The sequence below is a fragment of the Hemitrygon akajei genome, chromosome 19 (assembly GCF_048418815.1).
Source record: "Hemitrygon akajei chromosome 19, sHemAka1.3, whole genome shotgun sequence".
Taxonomy (NCBI): domain Eukaryota; kingdom Metazoa; phylum Chordata; class Chondrichthyes; order Myliobatiformes; family Dasyatidae; genus Hemitrygon; species Hemitrygon akajei.
In genome coordinates, this window is record NC_133142.1 from 2,411,372 (window position 1) to 2,430,757 (window position 19,386).

Consider the following 19,386-nt stretch of genomic DNA (forward strand, 5'->3'; position numbering starts at 1 on the left):
CACTCCGAGCTGGAATTGCGTCGCGCTAACACTCCGAGCTGGAATTGCGTCGCGCTAACACTCCGAGCTGGAATTGTGTCGCGCTAACACTCCGAGCTGGAATTGTGTCGCGCTAACACTCCGAGCTGGAATTGTGTCGCGCTAACACTCCGAGCTGGAATTGTGTCGCGCTAACACTCCGAGCTGGAATTGTGTCGCGCTAACACTCCGAGCTGGAATTGTGTCGCGCTAACACTCCGAGCTGGAATTGTGTCGCGCTAACACTCCGAGCTGGAATTGTGTCGCGCTAACACTCCGAGCTGGAATTGTGTCGCGCTAACACTCCGAGCTGGAATTGCGTCGCGCTAACACTCCGAGCTGGAATTGTGTCGCGCTAACACTCCGAGCTGGAATTGTGTCGCGCTAACACTCCGAGCTGGAATTGTGTCGCGCTAACACTCCGAGCTGGAATTGTGTCGCGCTAACACTCCGAGCTGGAATTGTGTCGCGCTAACACTCCGAGCTGGAATTGTGTCGCACTAACTGCTACACTACTGTGGCACTTGAGGGGCTTAGACAGGCTGGATTCACACGGTCTGTTTCCCCAGGTTTGGTGGAGTCAATATCTCAGAGGCAGAGGTTGAAGGTGAGAGGGGAGAGATTTAGTTGGAATCTGAGGGCGGTCAGTATATGGAATGGGCTGTTAGGGGAAGTGATTGAAACAGGTAAAATTGTGCCATTTAAGAAATATTTGGGCAGGTACATGGATAGGAAAAGTTTAGAGGGATCTGGACCAATGGGATTGGATCTTGGTCAACTTGGACTAGTATGGCCGAATGGCCTCACACTGTGCTCTGTGACACCAGAGGTCTGAAACACGGGGGTCTGGGGGAAGAGGGTTATTGAGTGACCGTCAGTAGCACAGAGTGGAAGTGAACCAGGAAGGTTAGAGGATTCATTACTGCCTGACAATATGAGATCATTAAAGGCCAGTAATGCAGCAACCATCCCGAGGACATTTTCAGATTAAAAGCAGACGTTGAATCACGAAGGATCCACATACACGGACACCTGCGCTGGCATGGTGTAGAATAGTGAACAGCACTTCATCAGGTACACCTGTACACCTCGTTGATGCAAATATTTCATCGGCCAATCGTGTGGCAGCAACTCAATGCATAAAAGCATGCAGACACGGTCAAGAAGTTCAGCTGTTGTTCAGACCAAACGTCAGAATGGGGAAGAAATGAGATCTAAGTGACTTTGACTGTGGAATGATTGTTGGTGCCAGACGGGGTGGTTTGAGTATCTCAGAAGCTGCTGATCTGCTGGGATTTTCACACACCACAGTCTCTAGAGTTTACAGAGAATGGTGTGAAAAACACCCAGTGACAGGCAGTTCTGTGGGTGAAAGTGAGAGAGGTCAGAGGAGAACGGTCAGACTGGGTCAAGCTGACAGGAAGGTGACAGTAACTCAAATAACCACTCGTTACAACAGTGGTGTGCAGAAGAGCATCTCTGAATATACAACACGTCGAGCCTTGAAGTGGACGGGCTACAGCAGCAGAAGACCACGGACACACACTCAGTGGCCGGAGGTTCCTATTCAAGCGGTCACTGAGTGTGAAACAGTACAAAACATTACCGTTACTCCTTCAGCCCACAATGTTGTGCTGACTTTTTAAACCCACCCTAAGATCAATCTAACCCTTTCCTTCCATAAAACCCTCCATGTTTCTGTCATCCATGTGCCTATTTAGGAGTCTCTTAGATGTCCCTGCCTCTACACCACCCCTGGCAGGGCATTCCACACACCCACCCCACTGTGTAAAGATCCTAGCTGTTTAACCCCCTATACTTTCCCCAATCACCTTAAAATGATGCCCCTTGTATTAGTCATCTCCACTCTGGGGGAAAGACTACTGTTAGATGTGTGGTGCAGGGTCAGAAAGCGTAGTTCACGGTTTTGATGGTGGGGTTTGGGAGTGGGCAGGTGTTACGGTCAGCACGTAGGTCACGCCGCGGTGCGTGGGTCAGCCTGGGTGTGGAGACGGTCAGTGATGGTGACCCGTGGCCCAGAGAACAGAGGACTCACTCATTTCTCTGCTCGTAGGTCAACTGGGACCAGCCAGCTGAGGCCATTCACAACTGGATCCGGGGTAATGACAAGGTCCCAGGAGCCTGGGCTGAGGTGAATGGGCAGGTAAGCACACAGCAGGGAGTCGGCACCCATCGTCCAACTCTACAGGACCATTAAGAGCCGGAGCAGGGTGTGAGGAAGGAACGGGGCTCGTTCTTCTGCACAGTGATTGCTTGTTGTGGGATCCTCAGGACCCACACCACCAGGTTCAGGAACAGAAATTAACCTTCATCCAGCAGGCTGCTGAAACACTGTGGATAACTTCACCCAACACAACTCTCAAGTGATTCCATCACTTATGGTCTGTCTATCTATCTATCTATCTGTCCGTCTGTCTAACTATCTGTCCATCTGTCCAACTATCTACCTATCTATCCATTTATCTATTTGTCTGTCTATCCAACTATCTATCTATCTATCTATCTATCTATCTATCTATCTATCTATCTATCTATCTATCTATCTATCTATCTATCTATCTATATATAGATCTGTCTACCTGGCTGTCTGTCTGTCCATCTATCTATCTGTTTTTTTGTATTTACAAAGTTTGTCTTCTCTTGCACAGTGGTTGCTTGTTCGTCTTTGTGTGTAACTTTTCACTGATTATCATTTCTAAGGTAAGGACGTGTTCGGCACGGCATTGCGGGCTGAAGGGCCTGTATGGTGCTGTAGGGTTTCAATGTTTCTCTGTTTTCTATGCATTGTATTTCTTTGTTCTGTTATGAACACCTGTGAGAAAATGAATCTCCGGGTAGTATAAGGTGACACATACGTACTTCAATAATAGTTTTACTTAGAACTTCTGTCTTGTTGTGTTCTGCGAGGTTCTCCGAGCATTGTGGGTAAGTTATGTTGGCGTTGGAATGTGTGGCAACACTTGTGGGCTGCCCCCAGCACTTCCTCGGCTGTGTAGGCTGTTAACGCAAACGAAGCATGGTCCAATGTACAGGTGATGACTGAATCCAGATCAGAGCTTTCTTCACCTTTCAATCAGATCTCTTTCCCACCTTCCTACACTAACCCCATAGCTCCCAAGATCTACCTCAGAACATCACTATTTTTGTCTCTTTTTGCTCCAGTTATTTAATTAAAATTTGTAGTTTATACTATGTATTGCAATGTGGGGTGCTGGGGTGGAGATATGTCTCTACCAAAGGAGGTGTGAGGTGCTCCTTCCCTCCGCTAGCCTGCAGGTCACCCATGGGCAGGGTGTAGCACCTGCTTAGCCCCCGATCAGGGTCACCTGCTACCCATGGGAGCAGGTGGTGGATGGTTGTATGAGCAGCCGGGGCATATCACAAGTCCTGGTTATGCGACCACTGACACCAGGCAGACAATCTCTGAAGAGTATTGATAACGGCTGGGGTCACCCGTCTTGTAAAGACACTGCCCAGAAGAAGGCAATGGCAAACCAGTTCTGTGGAAAAAATTGCCAAGAACAATCACGATCATCGAAAGACCATGTTTGCCCACATCGTACAACACGGCTCACAACAAACGAACAATTGCAATGTACTGCTCCTGAAAACAACAGATTTCATATGCTGGTGATATTAAACATGATTCTGACTCTGGTTCACCAATATCAAAACCTCTCAACCTGTGTTACAGAGTCGAGTTTCTCCGGGTATCAGATCAGAGTCAAGTTTCTCCGGGTATAAGATCAGAGTCGAGTTTCTCTGGGTATAAGATCAGAGTCGAGTTTCTCCGGGTATAAGATCAGAGTCGAGTTTCTCCGGGTATAAGATCAGAGTCGAGTTTCTCCGGGTATAAGATCAGAGTGGGGTTTCTCCGGGTATAAGGTCAGAGTGGAGTTTCTCCGGGTATAAGATCAGAGTCGAGTTTCTCCGGGTATAAGATCAGAGTCGAGTTTCTCCGGGTATAAGATCAGAGTCGAGTTTCTCCGGGTATAAGATCAGAGTCGAGTTTCTCCGGGTATAAGATCAGAGTGGGGTTTCTCCGGGTATAAGGTCAGAGTGGAGTTTCTCCGGGTATAAGATCAGAGTCGAGTTTCTCCGGGTATAAGATCAGAGTCGAGTTTCTCCGGGTATAAGGTCAGAGTGGAGTTTCTCCGGGTATAAGGTCAGAGTGGAGTTTCTCCGGGTATAAGATCAGAGTGGAGTTTCTCCGGGTATAAGATCAGAGTCGAGTTTCTCTGGGTATAAGATCAGAGTGGGGTTTCTCCGGGTAGAAGATCAGAGTCGAGTTTCTCCGGGTATAAGATCAGAGTCGAGTTTCTCCGGGTATAAGATCAGAGTCGAGTTTCTCCGGGTATCAGATCAGAGTCGAGTTTCTCCGGGTATAAGATCAGAGTCGAGTTTCTCCGGGTAGAAGATCAGGAGGTACATAGCTAAGCTGTCTTGTTATAGCCTTTTCCCCGGCATAGGTGAGACCAAACCTGGGGGGCATAGTTTGATGGAAGGATTGAAGGGGCAATGTTTTGCTTGTCACCCATACCGATTATTCCACACAGGGTAGTTCAGAGGGAGACGCAGTAGCAAAGTGCCGAATGCAGAGAAAGTGCTGTGCAGGCAGACAAGAGCAAGGTCCTCCGTCAGGTGGATTTGCAGATCGAGCTTTCTACATTATCACACAAGAGGTCTATTCAAAAGTCTTGTAACCGCGGGACAGATGTTATCCTCGGGTCTGAAGTTACCTGTTCTCAGGTTTCTATCTTCTGTCCGAAGGGAGGAGAGAGGAGGGGGATAGTCTGGGGCGGATGATTCTGCCGGTTGCTTTACCGAGGCAGCTAGAAATGTGGGCGAAGGTTGTGGACGGTCTGTCTTGTGTCTGCCATGATCTGAGTGGATGGGTGGGCTGGGGTATGTGCTAAAGACCTGTTTCCTTTCCTGTGGCTGCTCAGAGCAATGTGATGAGTCATTCCTTCTCTCTCTTCCAGAAACTGACGTTTTTCGGCTCAACGCTCCTGGATAGTGCTCCTCCGCAGGGGCAGGCTCTGGAGATTCCTGGAGCTCCTAGACCTGCTGTCGTGGCCAGAAATGGACTGGTCCTCTTTGGCAATGATGGGAAAATGGTAACAAGGCTTTGCGTTGGAAAACTCTAGCACCTAACGGGGGTGGGGGGGGGTGGAGGACCGGAACATGGGGCATGGAAGGCGGGAACTCATCGAACTGCTTCAGCCCAGAATCCGGTGAGTTCCTCAGAGATTCTGGTTGCTTTTCAGCTGTTGGTGAAAAACCTCCAGTTTGAAGATGGGAAGATGATTCCAGCCTCAAAGTACTTCTCCTCCACTGAGAGCTCCTCGCTGGAGTTAACTGAAGAAGAGAAGAAGATCAAAGAGGAAATTCGAGTAAGTGATTCAGAAGCTCAGAGGAACACAGTATAGTGAGGAATTTGGGATGGTCATGTGGCCGTGCAGTCTAATATGATGGACCACTGTTCCTGTTTTCTGGGCAGGACATGGTATGTAATTGATAGCATCACACAATCACAGCACCAGCCATTTGGGTAAATTTCCCACTTTGACTTCGACCCAGTGTGGAGGGAGATTCACTCTGTGTCTGACCCCGGGAGTGTGTGATGGGACGGTGTGGAGGGAGCTTCACTCTGTGTCTGACCCCGGGAGTGTGTGATGGGACGGTGTGGAGGGAGATTCACTCTGTGTCTGACCCTGGGAGTGTGTGATGGGACGGTGTGGAGGGAGATTCACTCTGTGTCTGACCCCGGGAGTGTGTGATGGGACGGTGTGGGGGGAGCTTCACTCAGTGTCTGACCCCGGGAGTGTGTGATGGGATGGTGTGGAGGGAGTGTGTGATGGGATGGTGTGGAGGGAGTGTGTGATGGGACGGTGTGGAGGGAGATTCACTCTGTGTCTGACCCCGGGAGTGTGTGATGGGACGGTGTGGAGGGAGTGTCACTCTGTGTCTGACCCCGGGAGTGTGTGATGGGACGGTGTGGAGGGAGTGTGTGATGGGATGGTGTGGAGGGAGAGTGTGATGGGACGGTGTGGAGGGAGTGTGTGATGGGACGATGTGGAGGGAGTGTGTGATGGGACGGTGTGGGGGGAGTGTGTGATGGGACAGTATGGAGGGAGTGTGGGATGGGACGGTGTGGAGGGAGTATGTGATGGGACGGTGTGGAGGGAGTGTGTGATGGGACAGTGTGGGGGGAGTGTGTGATGGGATGGTGTGGAGGGAGATTCACTCTGTGTCTGACCCCGGGAGTGTGTGATGGGATGGTGTGGAGGGAGATTCACTGTGTCTGACCCCAGGAGTGTGTGATGGGACGGTGTAGAGGGAGATTCACTCTGTGTCTGACCCCGGGAGTGTGTGATGGAACGGTGTGGAGGGACATTCACTCTGTGTCTGACCCCGGGAGTGTGTGATGGGACGGTGTGGAGGGAGATTCACTCTGTGTCTGACCCCGGGAGTGTGTGATGGGACGGTGTGGAGGGAGATTCACTCTGTGTCTGACCCCGGGAGTGTGTGATGGGACGGTGTGGAGGGAGTGTGTGATGGGACGGTGGGGAGGGAGTGTGTGATGGGACGGTGGGGAGGGAGTTTCACTCCGTGTACTTCGGAGGGTGTCATGATCTGATGGAACCCCTCTGATGCTGTGTCCTACTTTTCCTCACCATGTTTAATGTTGTTCCGTATGTCCTTGCTTCCAGGCTGTTTGGAAAGGCATACTCTCGAACGTGGCGGAAATCGTGGAAACAACTGATTTCTTCAAGTCTGGAGCTGCCTCGATGGATGTGGTCAGGTAATACTCCCCAGGAGGGGTGTCGATCGATGTGGTCAGGTAACACTCCCCAGGAGGGGTGTCGATCGATGTGGGCAGGTAACACTCCCCAGGAGGGGTGTCGATCGATGTGGTCAGGTAACACTCCCCAGGAGGGGTGTCGATCGATGTGGTCAGGTAACACTCCCCAGGAGGGGTGTCGATCGATGTGGGCAGGTAACACTCCCCAGGAGGGGTGTCGATCGATGTGGTCAGGTAACACTCCCCAGGAGGGGTGTTGATGGATGTGGTCAGGTAACACTCCCCAGGCGGGGTGTCGATCGATGTGGGCAGGTAATACTCCCCAGGAGGGGTGTTGATGGATGGGGGTCAGGTAACACTCCCCAGGCGGGGTGTCGATCGATGTGGTCAGGTAACACTCCCCAGGAGGGGTGTTGATGGATGTGGGCAGGTAACACTTCCCAGGAGGGGTGTTGATGGATGGGGGTCAGGTAACACTCCCCAGGCGGGGTGTCGATCGATGTGGTCAGGTAACACTCCCCAGGAGGGGTGTTGATGGATGTGGTCAGGTAACACTCCCCAGGAGGGGTGTCGATCGATGTGGTCAGGTAACACTCCCCAGGAGGGGTGTTGATGGATGGGGGTCAGGTAATACTCCCCAGGAGGGGTGTCGATCGATGTGGGCTGGTAATACTCCCCAGGAGGGGTGTCGATCGATGTGGTCAGGTAACACTCCCCAGGAGGGGTGTTGATGGATGGGGGTCAGGTAATACTCCCCAGGAGGGGTGTCGATCGATGTGGGCTGGTAATACTCCCCAGGAGGGGTGTTGATGGATGTGGGCAGGTAACACTCCCCAGGAGAGGTGTCGATCGATGTGGTCAGGTAACACTCCCCAGGAGGGGTGTTGATGGATGTGGGCAGGTAATACTCCCCAGGAGGGGTGTTGATGGATGTGGGCAGGTAATACTCCCCAGGAGGGGTGTTGATGGATGGGGGTCAGGTAACACTCCCCAGGAGGGGTGTCGATCGATGTGGTCAGGTAACACTCCCCAGGAGGGGTGTCGATCGATGTGGTCAGGTAACACTCCCCAGGAGGGGTGTTGATGGATGTGGGCAGGTAATACTCCTGCCATTGTTCACAGGAACCCCTTCATATTCAGAATCCATGCGAGTCACAGTTATGGAAAAGCAGAACTGATTGGAAATGTTTAGTTTTGTTTGTGTGTGTGATTGGGGCGGATTGTGACGTACCTAGGAGCTGGTGCAGAGGCTGGAACCATTACTAATAGCTGCAGAGTCCCCGGTTTGATCCCTGTCCCTGTGGAGTTTTCATGTTCTCCCTGTGACCATGACCTCACACTTGTCTGCATTAAATTCCACCCTGACATTTTCTCAGCTGGTTCAGATCCCCGTGCAAGGTGAAGCGATAACAGAATGCAGAATTAAGTGTTAGAGAGAGAGTGCAGTGCAGGCAGACATTCTGAGTGCATTGTGGGGTGCAGACCCCTTCGAACTGTATTAGGTCACCAATAGTCATCCATGATGAATTCTTGAGGCAGTGGTGGGGAGGCCTGAGTCCGTGACCTTTTGCAGCCTCTGGATAAGAACTGCCGTGTCAGGCCACGATGGAGCCAGTCAGGATGCATTCTACAGTGCACCCCTGGACATCGATTGAAGGGATGAGGAGGGGGGATCGGGACTCCATGGAGCAGGCATGGATCCAATGGGCAGAATGGGCTACATGTGATACTGAGCAGGCAGGCCTCTTCTGTACCAGATGAGGATGAACCCAGCATCGGCTCGTGGGGAAAGCACATCAGTTCACTAGTAAACCCCCAAGGGGTGCAGCAACCTCCTCGGAGAGGGGGGAGAACATGAAGATGGCCAGAACAAAACACAGGAAGTGTGGACTAAGCAAGGTTTTACAGAGCTGCGACATTACCTCGCGGTCCTCGAACTCACTTCCGGCGCAGTCAGCTCCCACTGACCTCAGTTACCCTGGCTTTACTGTGACAGAACGGTCGTGTAGTGGTTAGTGCAACGCCTTACAGTTCATTACCCCCCACTATCTGAAAGGAGTTTGTATGCTCCCCCCGTGACTGCGCGGGCTTCCTCCGAGTGCTCCAGGTTCCTCCCGCGGTGCAAGGACGCGCGAGTTCGGGTTAGCGAGTTGTGGGCAAGCTAACCTGGAGCCAGAAGCATGGTGACACTTGCAGGCTGCCCAGCACCATCCTCTCCGATTTGATTTGATGCACACAACATGTTTCACTGTATATTCTGATACGTTGTCACCAATAGAGCCAATCTTCAATGTTTGAAGAGAATCAGGAGTGAACACAGAGACAGAGATTCCCAGCACTGACGTCACAGCACCTGAAGCAAAACGCCATGTCTGCTGGGAAAGTGGAATAGAGCACAAATGTTCTGGAATCACTCCGCGGGTCAGAAGGCAGGTAGTGAAAGGTCATTGACGTGAATTAACCTGGACAGTTCTCTCTGCAGTGGCTCTGCCTCGCTGTGTTTGATGTTATCCTGAAGGTCTGTGAGCCTCATGCAACACTTCTACCAGGAATGATAAACATTACCCTTTGTTCTTTGATTTGTTTTTCGATGAATCATTCATCAGATTCTTGCATTAACTTGTTAATTATAATCTGATGAAGCCACTGCACCTTCACAGGGGCAGGGTTGCTGTGAAAGTTCTTCCTGCGATAAAGATGTGATATGGGTTGAGGAAGCTGAAATCTCTTGTTTTATTACTGAACTTTACACTGTGTCTATAAACAAGGAAGAAATGTTTATCAGGGCAAATCAGATCAAATTCAAAAAAAATGAAAGATTTGCTTTATTTGTCACGTGTACATCCATCTGTCGAAACGGGGAGTAAAATGTATTGCTTGTGTCTGAAGACGTGCAGGGGGCAGACGACAGGGTCGCATCATACTTCCAGCACCAACATAGCATGCCCACAGCTTACTAATCCTTGCTAACCATACATCTTTGGACTGTGGGAGGAAACTGGAGCGGCTGGAGGAAGCCCACACATTCACGGGGAGAACGTACAAACTCCTTACCGACAGTGGTGGGAACTGAATTGCAATCAGTGTTCGCTGGCATTGTAAACTGATTGCACTAACCACTACGCTACTATTTCATTGAGTCTGCTCCACCATTTCATCATGGCTGATCCATTTCCCTCTCAACCCCATTCCCCAGAACCTTTCACACCCTGACCAATCAAGGACCTATCAATCTCTACCTGAAATACACACAATGCTGTGGCCTCCACAACTGCCTGGGGTAATGGATTCCATAGATTCATCACCCTCTGGCTCAAGAAATTCCTCCTTACCTCTGTTCTGAATGGACGTCTCTCTATTTTAGATTGTGCACTCCGGTTCTAGACTCCTCCACCAAAGGAAACATCCTCTCCACATCTGCCTAGGCCTTTCAACATTCAACAGGTTTCAATGAGATTCCACCTCCCCATTCTGCTAAATTCCAGCAGATACAGGCCCAGGGCCTTCAATCTCTGCTCATGATAACCCTTTCATTTATTTGCGGAATCATTCTCATGAACCTGCTCTGAACCCTCTCCAATATTCTCCTTCTGAAAATCTAAGTACACAACATCCACCCATTTTCCTTTGACTCTCCTGCTCGTTATTTCTTTGAACAATTTATTAGGCAAGATTTCACATGCAGTGAATGTGTGGTTGGCCTCAACATCCAACACTATCTGGTTATAGCCAGAAGTGTCAGCATGCTCCCAGCACCAACATAGCTTGTCCACCTGTCAATGACCCTAGTCCTGGTGTGGTGAGAACCGGACTGCTTCTGACTGAGTCTCCTTGTTGCCCATAGGCTGGTGGAAGAAATCAGGCTGAAATGCAACGGTCTTCAACTGCAGAATGAAGATGTCTACATGGCCACTACCTTCGAGGACTTCATGCAGATGATCGTGAGGAAGTTCCGGGGCGAGGATGAGGAAGAGGAGATGGTGATAGACTACGTACGTGGAGTTTCCATTAATATGTCAGGAAACTCATCAGTGGCCCAAAAAACACGTAAAATGGAAATAGCTTAAGGTCTTAAATTGGCAGTGCCAAGGAAAGGCCATGGAGTCAGAGAGCACTGCAGTGCAGATGCAAGAGCTTCAGCCCAGCTAGCCTGTCATTCCACTGACCTGCGTCCGGACCACCGGTCGACACCCCTTCCCCATCCATGTACTCATCTGAACCTCTCCTAAATGTTGCAATCAAAATCGTGTCTACCACTTCCACCGGTAGCTCATTCCACACTCTCACCACCCTGAGTGGAGAGTTTCCCCATCAACATTTCACCTTCCACCCTTTAGCTATGACCTCTAGCCTTACCAAATCTCAATGGCAAAGCTTGTTTGAACTTACCCTATTGGAACTGCTCATAATTTTGTATAGCCGTATCAAATCTCCTCTTAATCTATTTCTTGAGCAATAAAAGGTTCTTTCTGAGCTCACAGTCCAGCCTGTGCCAAACCAGAAAATGATTTGTGAGCACTTTTGAATCATAGATTGTTCTATATATATGGAAATGATCCCAACTCAGTCCAACTTACCCTTGATCACTACTCCTGTCAATATCCCACCCAGTCTTATTGCATTATCCCCTCAGTCTTCAATACCCCCTCACCCTTCATTACCCCCTCACTCAATACCCCCTCACCCTTCAATACCCCCCACTCTTCAATACCCCCCACTCTTCAATACCCCCTCACCCTTCAATACCCCCTCACCCTTCAATGCCCCCTCACCCTTCATTACTCCTCACTCTGCATTACCCCCTCACCCTTCATTACCCCTCACTCTTCATTACCCCCTCAACCTTCAATACTCTCTCACCCTTTGTTACTCCTCACTCTTCAATACCCCCTCACCCTTCATTACTCCCTCACCCTTCAATGCCCCCTCACCACCCTTCAATGCCCTCTCACCCTTCAATGCCCCCTCACCCTTCATTACCCCTCACTCTTCAATACCCCCTCACTCTTCATTACTTCCTCACTCTTCAAATACCCCTCACTCTTTAATACCCCCCACTTCAATATACTCTCACTCTTTGTTACCCCTCACTCTTCCACACCCAGAGCATGAGACGAGGTCTGCTAGGGTAGGAGACTAGGACATATCATTGAAACATTCTGAATTATCCATGGCCTCAGAGGTACAGCTGAAGAAGGACTTTCCCCTGTCTGGGGGGAAGTGGTCTAGGACCAGGGGACACCGTTTGGTATAGAGATGGTGAAACTGTTTTCATTCAGAGGCTGGCAAGTCATTGGAACTCTCTACCCCAGAGGGATGTGGAATCTCTGAGCTTAATTAAGATGGATTTCTGGGCACAAAGTGAAGTGAGGGGTGTGGGGAGGGTAGTAAGTCTTAAAAACAAGAGATACTGCAGATGCTGGAAATCCAGAATAACACACACACAAAATGCTGGAGGGGAATAAACAGTCGAAAATTCCAGCCGAGACTCTTCATCCTGATGAAGGGATGAGGTAGTGCTGGACACTGGAGCTGAGGTGGAAAGTCTGTCTTAATGAATGGGGAGGGGGAGCAGGAAGGGCCGAATGGCCTGGCCCATTCCAGTCACTGGATGAGCTCGTGCCGTTGTGGGTTCTCCTGGTTTTGGGGAGGTAGGCACAGCAGCCCTGAGGACCATGGTCTCATGCCACCTTACAGCCAGGAACATGAGGTGACAGGTGCCGGTCTGCTGTCTACCTCTGAGTTCCCTCCCCCTATCTGTCTGTGTGATGTGGCCAACAACAGTGACTCCCACTTGTCCTGTCCTTGAGAAGGTGGGAGTGAGACATCCCCTTGTACTGCTGCAGTCCCCCTGGCCCCACAATCCTGGTGCGGAGGAGGTCTCAGCATTTCACCCCAAAGAGAATTCAATGGTGATATACCCTCGTTACCTCAGGTACCTAAAGAAGTGGCCACTGAATGTATGCCAGTGGCCTTGTGCTTCTGTAAACCACCTACTTCAAAGTTCGATGTGCTGTACATTCAGACATGCTCTTTGCACACCACTGCTGTAAAACAGGGTCATTTGAGTTACTGTCAGCTTCTAAAGATTATTGTGCGTGAAAATCCCAGGAGATCAGCAGTTTCTGAGATACTCAAACCACCCCGTCTGGCACCAACAATCATTCCACAGTTAAAGTTACTTAGATCACATTTCTTCCCCGTTCTGATGTTTGGTTTGAACAACATCTGAACCTCTTGACCATGTCTGCACGCTTCTATGCATTGAGTTGCTTCCACCTGATTGGCTGATTAGATATTTCCATTAATGAGCAGATGTACTGGTGTACCTAATAAAATGGCCATGGAGAATTTCCAAGCGTGTGCACCTTAGGGGGGGACCTGTGGGTGGTAGTCCTGACCAGACCCCTGACGCCCTTGTCCTTGGTTGAGTTGGAGACCGCAGATTTCAGAGGTGCTGTCAGGGAAGCTGCAGAACAACGAGATGTGGTGGGTTCTCCTTGGAGATGCCCTGCCCTTTGTGTGGGGTGAGTGGTCTGGCCATTTTATGCCCATGCAGGAGGGTTGTCCTGGTCTTGCAGCACAGGGCTTCATTCTCCAGTTTAAATATCACGCAATCATATTTGCTGATAAGACCATAAGAACAGAATTAGGCCAATCGGCCCATCGAGTCTGCTCCATCCCTTTCAACCACATGCTCCTGTCTTCTTCCCATAACCTTTCACACCCTGACTAATCAACCTTCACTTTAAATACACCCAATGGCCTCCACAGCTGTCTGTGGCAATAAATTCCACAGATTTACCACCCCCAGATAAAAAAAAAATTCTTCCTTATCGATGCCCTAAGGGGTTATAATGGATGATGGGAGGAGAAAGAAGAGGGAAAGTCGGGGGTGGGAGGGGGTTTTGATGATGCCGGCTGCTTTACCGAGGCAGTGGGAAGTGTAGACAGTGGAGGGGAGGCTGGTTTCCGTGATGTCCACCACTCTCTGCGGTCCCGGGCAGAGCAGTTTCCATACCGAGCTGCGATGCATCCGGATGGGAAGCTGTCGAATGTGTGTTGATACAGATTGGTGAGGGTCGACAGGGACATCGGAAATTACTTCAGCCTCCTGAGGAAGTAGAGATGGGGTGGACTGATCTGGAGTTCCAATCTCAGACGTAGAGGGTTAATTTGATTTAACTTTTTGCTGATTTTCTGGAACTACAGATTGAAATGAACGTTAACAACTTGACGATCCGCATGCCCCACCAAGCCTTCATCAACGGAGAGTTTGTTGACGCAGAAGGAGGGAATTGGTACCACTCCATCAATCCGACGGATGGCTCGGTGAGTCTGCGGCACAGTCTTCAGTCAGAATCCCCAGAGAATCCATCTGGAGAGAATCATGGAGCCCTACAGCACAGAAACAGGCCCTTCAGCCCATCTAGTCCATGCTGAACTGTTATTCTGCTTGGTCCTACTGACCCATACCTGGATCATAGCTCTGATACCCCTCCCATCCTTGTACTTATCCAAACTTCTCTTAAATGTAGATATCAAACCCACGTCCAACACTTCCGCTGGCAGCTCAATCCAGAGAGAGGGAGGGAGAGCCTGAGACTGACGTGGAGATAGGAAGATTCTCCAACCATGCTGCCCATTCCCTCTAACCCTCACCTGCTATTTCACTCATTATTTCACTCTCTGACTCACTCTATCATCTCCTCTCATTTCCTAAACCAAACTCTCGTCTTTCTCCCTTCCTCCTTCTCTCCGTTCCTCCTTCTCTCCCTCTCTCTTTCTGTTTCTCTCTGTTCTCTCACTGCCTCTCTCTGTTTCTATCTCTCTCTGTCTGTCTCTGTCTGTCATTGTCTCTGTCTCTGTCTCTGTTTCTGTCTCTGCTTCCCTTTGCCTTCCTCTGTTACTGTCTCTCTGTTTCCCTCTCTGTCACTCCCCCTGTGTCTGTCTGTCTCTCTCTCACTGTCTCTCTCTGTTTCTATCTCTCTCTCTCTATCTCTCTGTTTCTGACTCTGCTTCCCTCTGCCTCTCTCTCTTTCTGTTTCCCTCTGTCACTCCCCATCTGTTTCTCACTCTCTGTCTCCCTCTCTTTCTGTCTATCTACCCTTCTCACACGCATTGCTGCCTCTCTCACCCCGTCTGTCTCTGCCCCAGGTGATCTGCAAGGTGTCCCTGGCCCAGGTCTCTGACGTGGACAAGGCAGTGGCTGCAGCCAAAGAAGCCTTTGAGTCTGGCAAGTGGGGCAAGATGAACCCCAGGGACCGGGGCAGACTGATCTACAGGTAAACACATTATTGAAGTGACAGGATGCTGCAGAGATCACGAGAGCCTCTGCTCCGATGTTTTATGGCTGAGGAATTGGGTATCGGGAACTGCCCTGAGGTGAAGCTGGTGCTGGCTGCAGGGACAGAGGGTGGTGAATCTGGGGAATTTACCGCCACAGGGCCAGAGGACACAGCCTCAGAATAGAGGAATGTCCATGAGGAGGGATGTCTTTAGCCAGAGGGTGGTGACCCTGTGGAATTCGTTGCCACAGATGGCTGTGGAGGAAAGGTCACTGGGTATATTTAAAACAGAGGTTGATAGGTTTTTGATTGGTCAGGGAGTCATGGGTTATGGGAGAAGGCAGGAGAACAGGGTTGAGAGGGATAATAAATCAGCCATGATGGAACGGCGGAGCAAACTCCGTGGGCTGAATGGCCTAATTCTGCTCCATGCTTATGGTTTCAATCTCCCCCAGACTGGCGGATCTGATGGAGGAACACCAGGAGGAACTGGCGACGATTGAAGCCATCGACTCAGGCGCCGTCTACACGCTGGCACTGAAAACGCACGTGGGCATGTCCATCCAGACTTTCCGCTACTTCGCCGGATGGTGTGACAAGATCCAGGTGCGAGCGTCTCTCACCGGCGGCACCCAGAGTGAAACCGGCACTCAGAGTGAAACTGGTACCCAGAGTGAAACCTGCACTCAGAGTGAAACTGGTACCCAGAGTGAAACCTGCACTCAGAGTGAAACCGGCACCCAGAGTGAAACCGGCACTCACTCCAGCACACAGACGGACACGGGCTCACAGACAAACACTGGCACAGCTCTGTGCGCTGGCACACTAGCTCACACTGGCACACTGGCACACTAACTCACAGATGATCACTGGCACAGCTCTGTGCGCTGGCACATTAGCTCACACTGGCACACTGGCACACTAACTCACAGATGATCACTGGCACAGCTCTGTGCGCTGGCACACTAGCTCACACTGGCACACTGGCACACTAACTCACAGATGATCACTGGCACAGCTCTGTGCGCTGGCACACTAGCTCACACTGGCACACTGGCACACTAACTCACAGATGATCACTGGCACAGCTCTGTGCGCTGGCACACTAGCTCACACTGGCACACTGGCACACTAACTCACAGATGATCACTGGCACAGCTCTGTGCGCTGGCACATTAGCTCACAAGGGCATGTAAGCACACACACGCACTGTCAGCATTGACCATACATTGGCACAGATCTGTACACCGATCCACCATGAACACCAGAACACACTTTTACACCTGTACATCAGTACCGCAGTCTGACACACACCAGCACATGGCTGTGCACACTCACACACGTGTACATAGCTGTGCACTCACACACATTTGCACACACCTTTACACAATTACACAGGTGTGTACATGGCTGTATCCAATCACACACAAGTGTACATAGCTTTACACAATCAGACACATGTGTACACAGCTTTACACAATCACACACATGTACAGAGCTGTACACAGTCACAAGTGTATGTACGCAGCCGTACACAGACACTTGAGCATGTACACAGCTGTACATGCTCACACACTCGTGTATGCACTGTATACAAGCATGCACGTGTATACACGGCTGTATGCCCCTGCTTGCCTGTGCCTTCAGCAGGCAGGATACTTTAGACACAGGCCTGCGTGCCTGTACATCTACACACACCTGTACATTACCATGTGTGTATGTGTACCGTACACACCTGGTCAGTCTGTGCCCAACACATACACACGTTGTGTCAGGCCGTGTACACATGCTGGTGTGCCCGTGAGTACCTATCTACCTGCAGACCCGACACGGCTGAGGTCCCCAGTCATCGCCCAGGGCACCAGACCCTCACCTGCCCCGACTCCTGAACCTGTGTAACACTGTCTTTGCTTCCCCCACAGGGATCCACCATCCCGATCAACCAGGCTCGACCGAACCACAACCTGACCTTCACCAGGAGGGAGCCCATAGGGTAAGGATGGCCGGCAGAACAGTACAGTACAGGCCATTCGGCCCACACTGTTGCGCCAGCCTTTTAACTTATTCCAGGATCAATCTAGCCCTTCCTTCCACCATTTTTCTATTATCCATGTGCCTATCTAAGAGATTCTTAAATGTCCCTAATGTATCTGCCTCTACTACCCCAACACCCCCCTTCAGGCTGGGCGTTCCACACGCTCACTACTACCTGAATAAAAGCCTCTTCCCGCCTCTCCCCTTCTCACCCCCTCTCCCCTTCTCCCTTCCCCTTCTCCCTTCCCCTCTCCTTCCCTCTCCCTCTCCCACTCTCCTCACTCTCCCCTGACCCCTTTCCCCTTTCTCCTTCCCTTTCCTCTTCCCCCTCTCCTTCCCCTCTCTCTATTCCCCCCCCCCCGCCACCCCACCACAACCTCTTCTGTTCCAAGGAGAACCTGCCCAGAATTTCCAATCTCTAGAGGTAACTGAAGGCCCTCATTCCTGAGATCACTTCAGTAAATCTTTCCAAATCTACCTCTGCCCTACAGTGCTGTGCCCAGGCCAGTTCACTTATGAAGATAGGCTGAGGAAGCAGAGAGTCTGCAGAAGGATCGAGACAATGAGCAGATGGAATGCTGGGTTGGGAAGTGTTGGTCATGCACTTTGGTAGAAGGAGTAAAGGCATAGACTATTTTCTAAATGGGGAGAAAACTCAAAAATTGGAGATGCAAAGGGACGGGAGTCCTAGTGCAGGATTTCTGAACTTGCAGGTTGATTTGGTGGTGAGGGAGGCAAATGTGATGTTAGCAATGCTGTAAGGCATTGGCCAGACTGCACTTGGAGTATTGTGAGCAGTTTTGGGCCTCTTATCTGAGAAAAGATGTGAGGGCATTGGAGAGGGTCCAGAGGACATTCACAACAATGATCCCAGGAGTGAAAGGGTTAACATGTCAGGAGCTTGTTATGGCTCTGGACCTGTAATCACTGGAGTTTAGAAGAATGAGAGGAGAGCTCCTTGAAACCTATTGAATATTGACTGGCCTAGATAGAGTAGACGTGGAGAGGATGTTTCCGATTCTGGTGGAGTCTAGGACCAGAGAACACAGCCTCAGAATAGAGGGACATCCCTTTAGAACAGAGATGAGGAGGAATTTTTTGACCAGAGGGTGGTGAATCTGTGGAATTCATTGCCACAGATGGCTGTGGAGGCCATCATTGCGTTTAGTTAAAGCAGAGGCTGATTGGTTCTTGGTTAGTTAGGGCATCAATGTTTACAGGGAGAAGGCAGGAGAATGGGGTTGAGAGGGATAGTAAATCAGCCATGATGAATGGCAGAGCAGACTCGATGGGCCGAATGGCTGATTCTGCTCCTGTGCTGTCCAGCTGTGGGCAAGACCATGTTCCAGTGCTGACCTATGCCCCCTCTGCCTTCAGTGTCTGCGGAATTGTGATCCCGTGGAACTACCCGCTGATGATGTTGGCTTGGAAGGCAGCAGCCTGTCTTGCTGCGGGTAATACCGTGGTCCTGAAGCCTGCACAGGTATGTAAGTCAGGGAATGGGTTCATTATTGCACATGTAACAAGGTCAGTGGAAAATTTGATGAACAAAACTCGAAGCCTGAAGTCCCACAGCACCGGGTCCCGGAACAGCTATATTCCTTTCCCTCTTTCAGCCAACACGATCTAAATCACCAGCTCAGTGTAGGATCACTTCGGTCACCTGCATCGAAAGGGACCTTGTTTATTTTCCGTTCTAATTTATGTTTCCTTTCTTGTGATTGATGCTCTGTGTCTCCAATGCTGCTGCAAGTAAGTTTTTCATTGCAGCTGTCCACACGGGGACTTATGCATATAACAATTAAAACTCTTCCTCTCCAAGCCTTAATCTGACCTACTGAGCTCCCCCAGCCGTTTGTTCACGTCTTCACTTTTGGATTTTTTGTTCATACAGATCAGATCCTGGCACAGAGCATTGAGGTAGAACACAAACACAATGCAGCTTGAAGAGTTACAGACAGAGAGAGAATGCAGTGTGGGCAGGCAATAGGGTGCATCATCACGTGAGATGGACTGTGATGTTCAGAGTCCATCTTTCTGTACTGGGGATCTGTTCGGGGGTCATCACAGTGCAAAGGGCCACGTACAGGCACAGATCAGGAACGCAAGAATCAAAAAACTCAGAACAGGAGCAGGACACACGGTCTGACACATTTACTGTGATCTCCCCCCCTCAGTCTGACCCATTTACTGTGATCACCCCCCCTCAGTCTGACCCAC

The 19,386-nt window shown here is 50.4% G+C and overlaps 1 protein-coding gene across 1 annotated transcript in view; it reads left to right on the forward strand.

Annotated features, from left to right (window-relative positions):
- Positions 1-19,386, forward strand: part of LOC140742142 (cytosolic 10-formyltetrahydrofolate dehydrogenase-like) — a 55,635-nt gene that overhangs the window by 34,533 nt on the left and 1,716 nt on the right. Inside the window, exons 6-15 of the mRNA XM_073072945.1 lie at positions 2,093-2,182; positions 5,022-5,156; positions 5,307-5,432; positions 6,753-6,844; positions 10,689-10,836; positions 14,057-14,176; positions 15,002-15,129; positions 15,588-15,738; positions 17,055-17,125; positions 18,544-18,649. Coding sequence (XP_072929046.1) covers positions 2,093-2,182; positions 5,022-5,156; positions 5,307-5,432; positions 6,753-6,844; positions 10,689-10,836; positions 14,057-14,176; positions 15,002-15,129; positions 15,588-15,738; positions 17,055-17,125; positions 18,544-18,649 — 1,167 coding nt within the window. The remainder of the gene's footprint in view (positions 1-2,092; positions 2,183-5,021; positions 5,157-5,306; positions 5,433-6,752; positions 6,845-10,688; positions 10,837-14,056; positions 14,177-15,001; positions 15,130-15,587; positions 15,739-17,054; positions 17,126-18,543; positions 18,650-19,386) is intronic.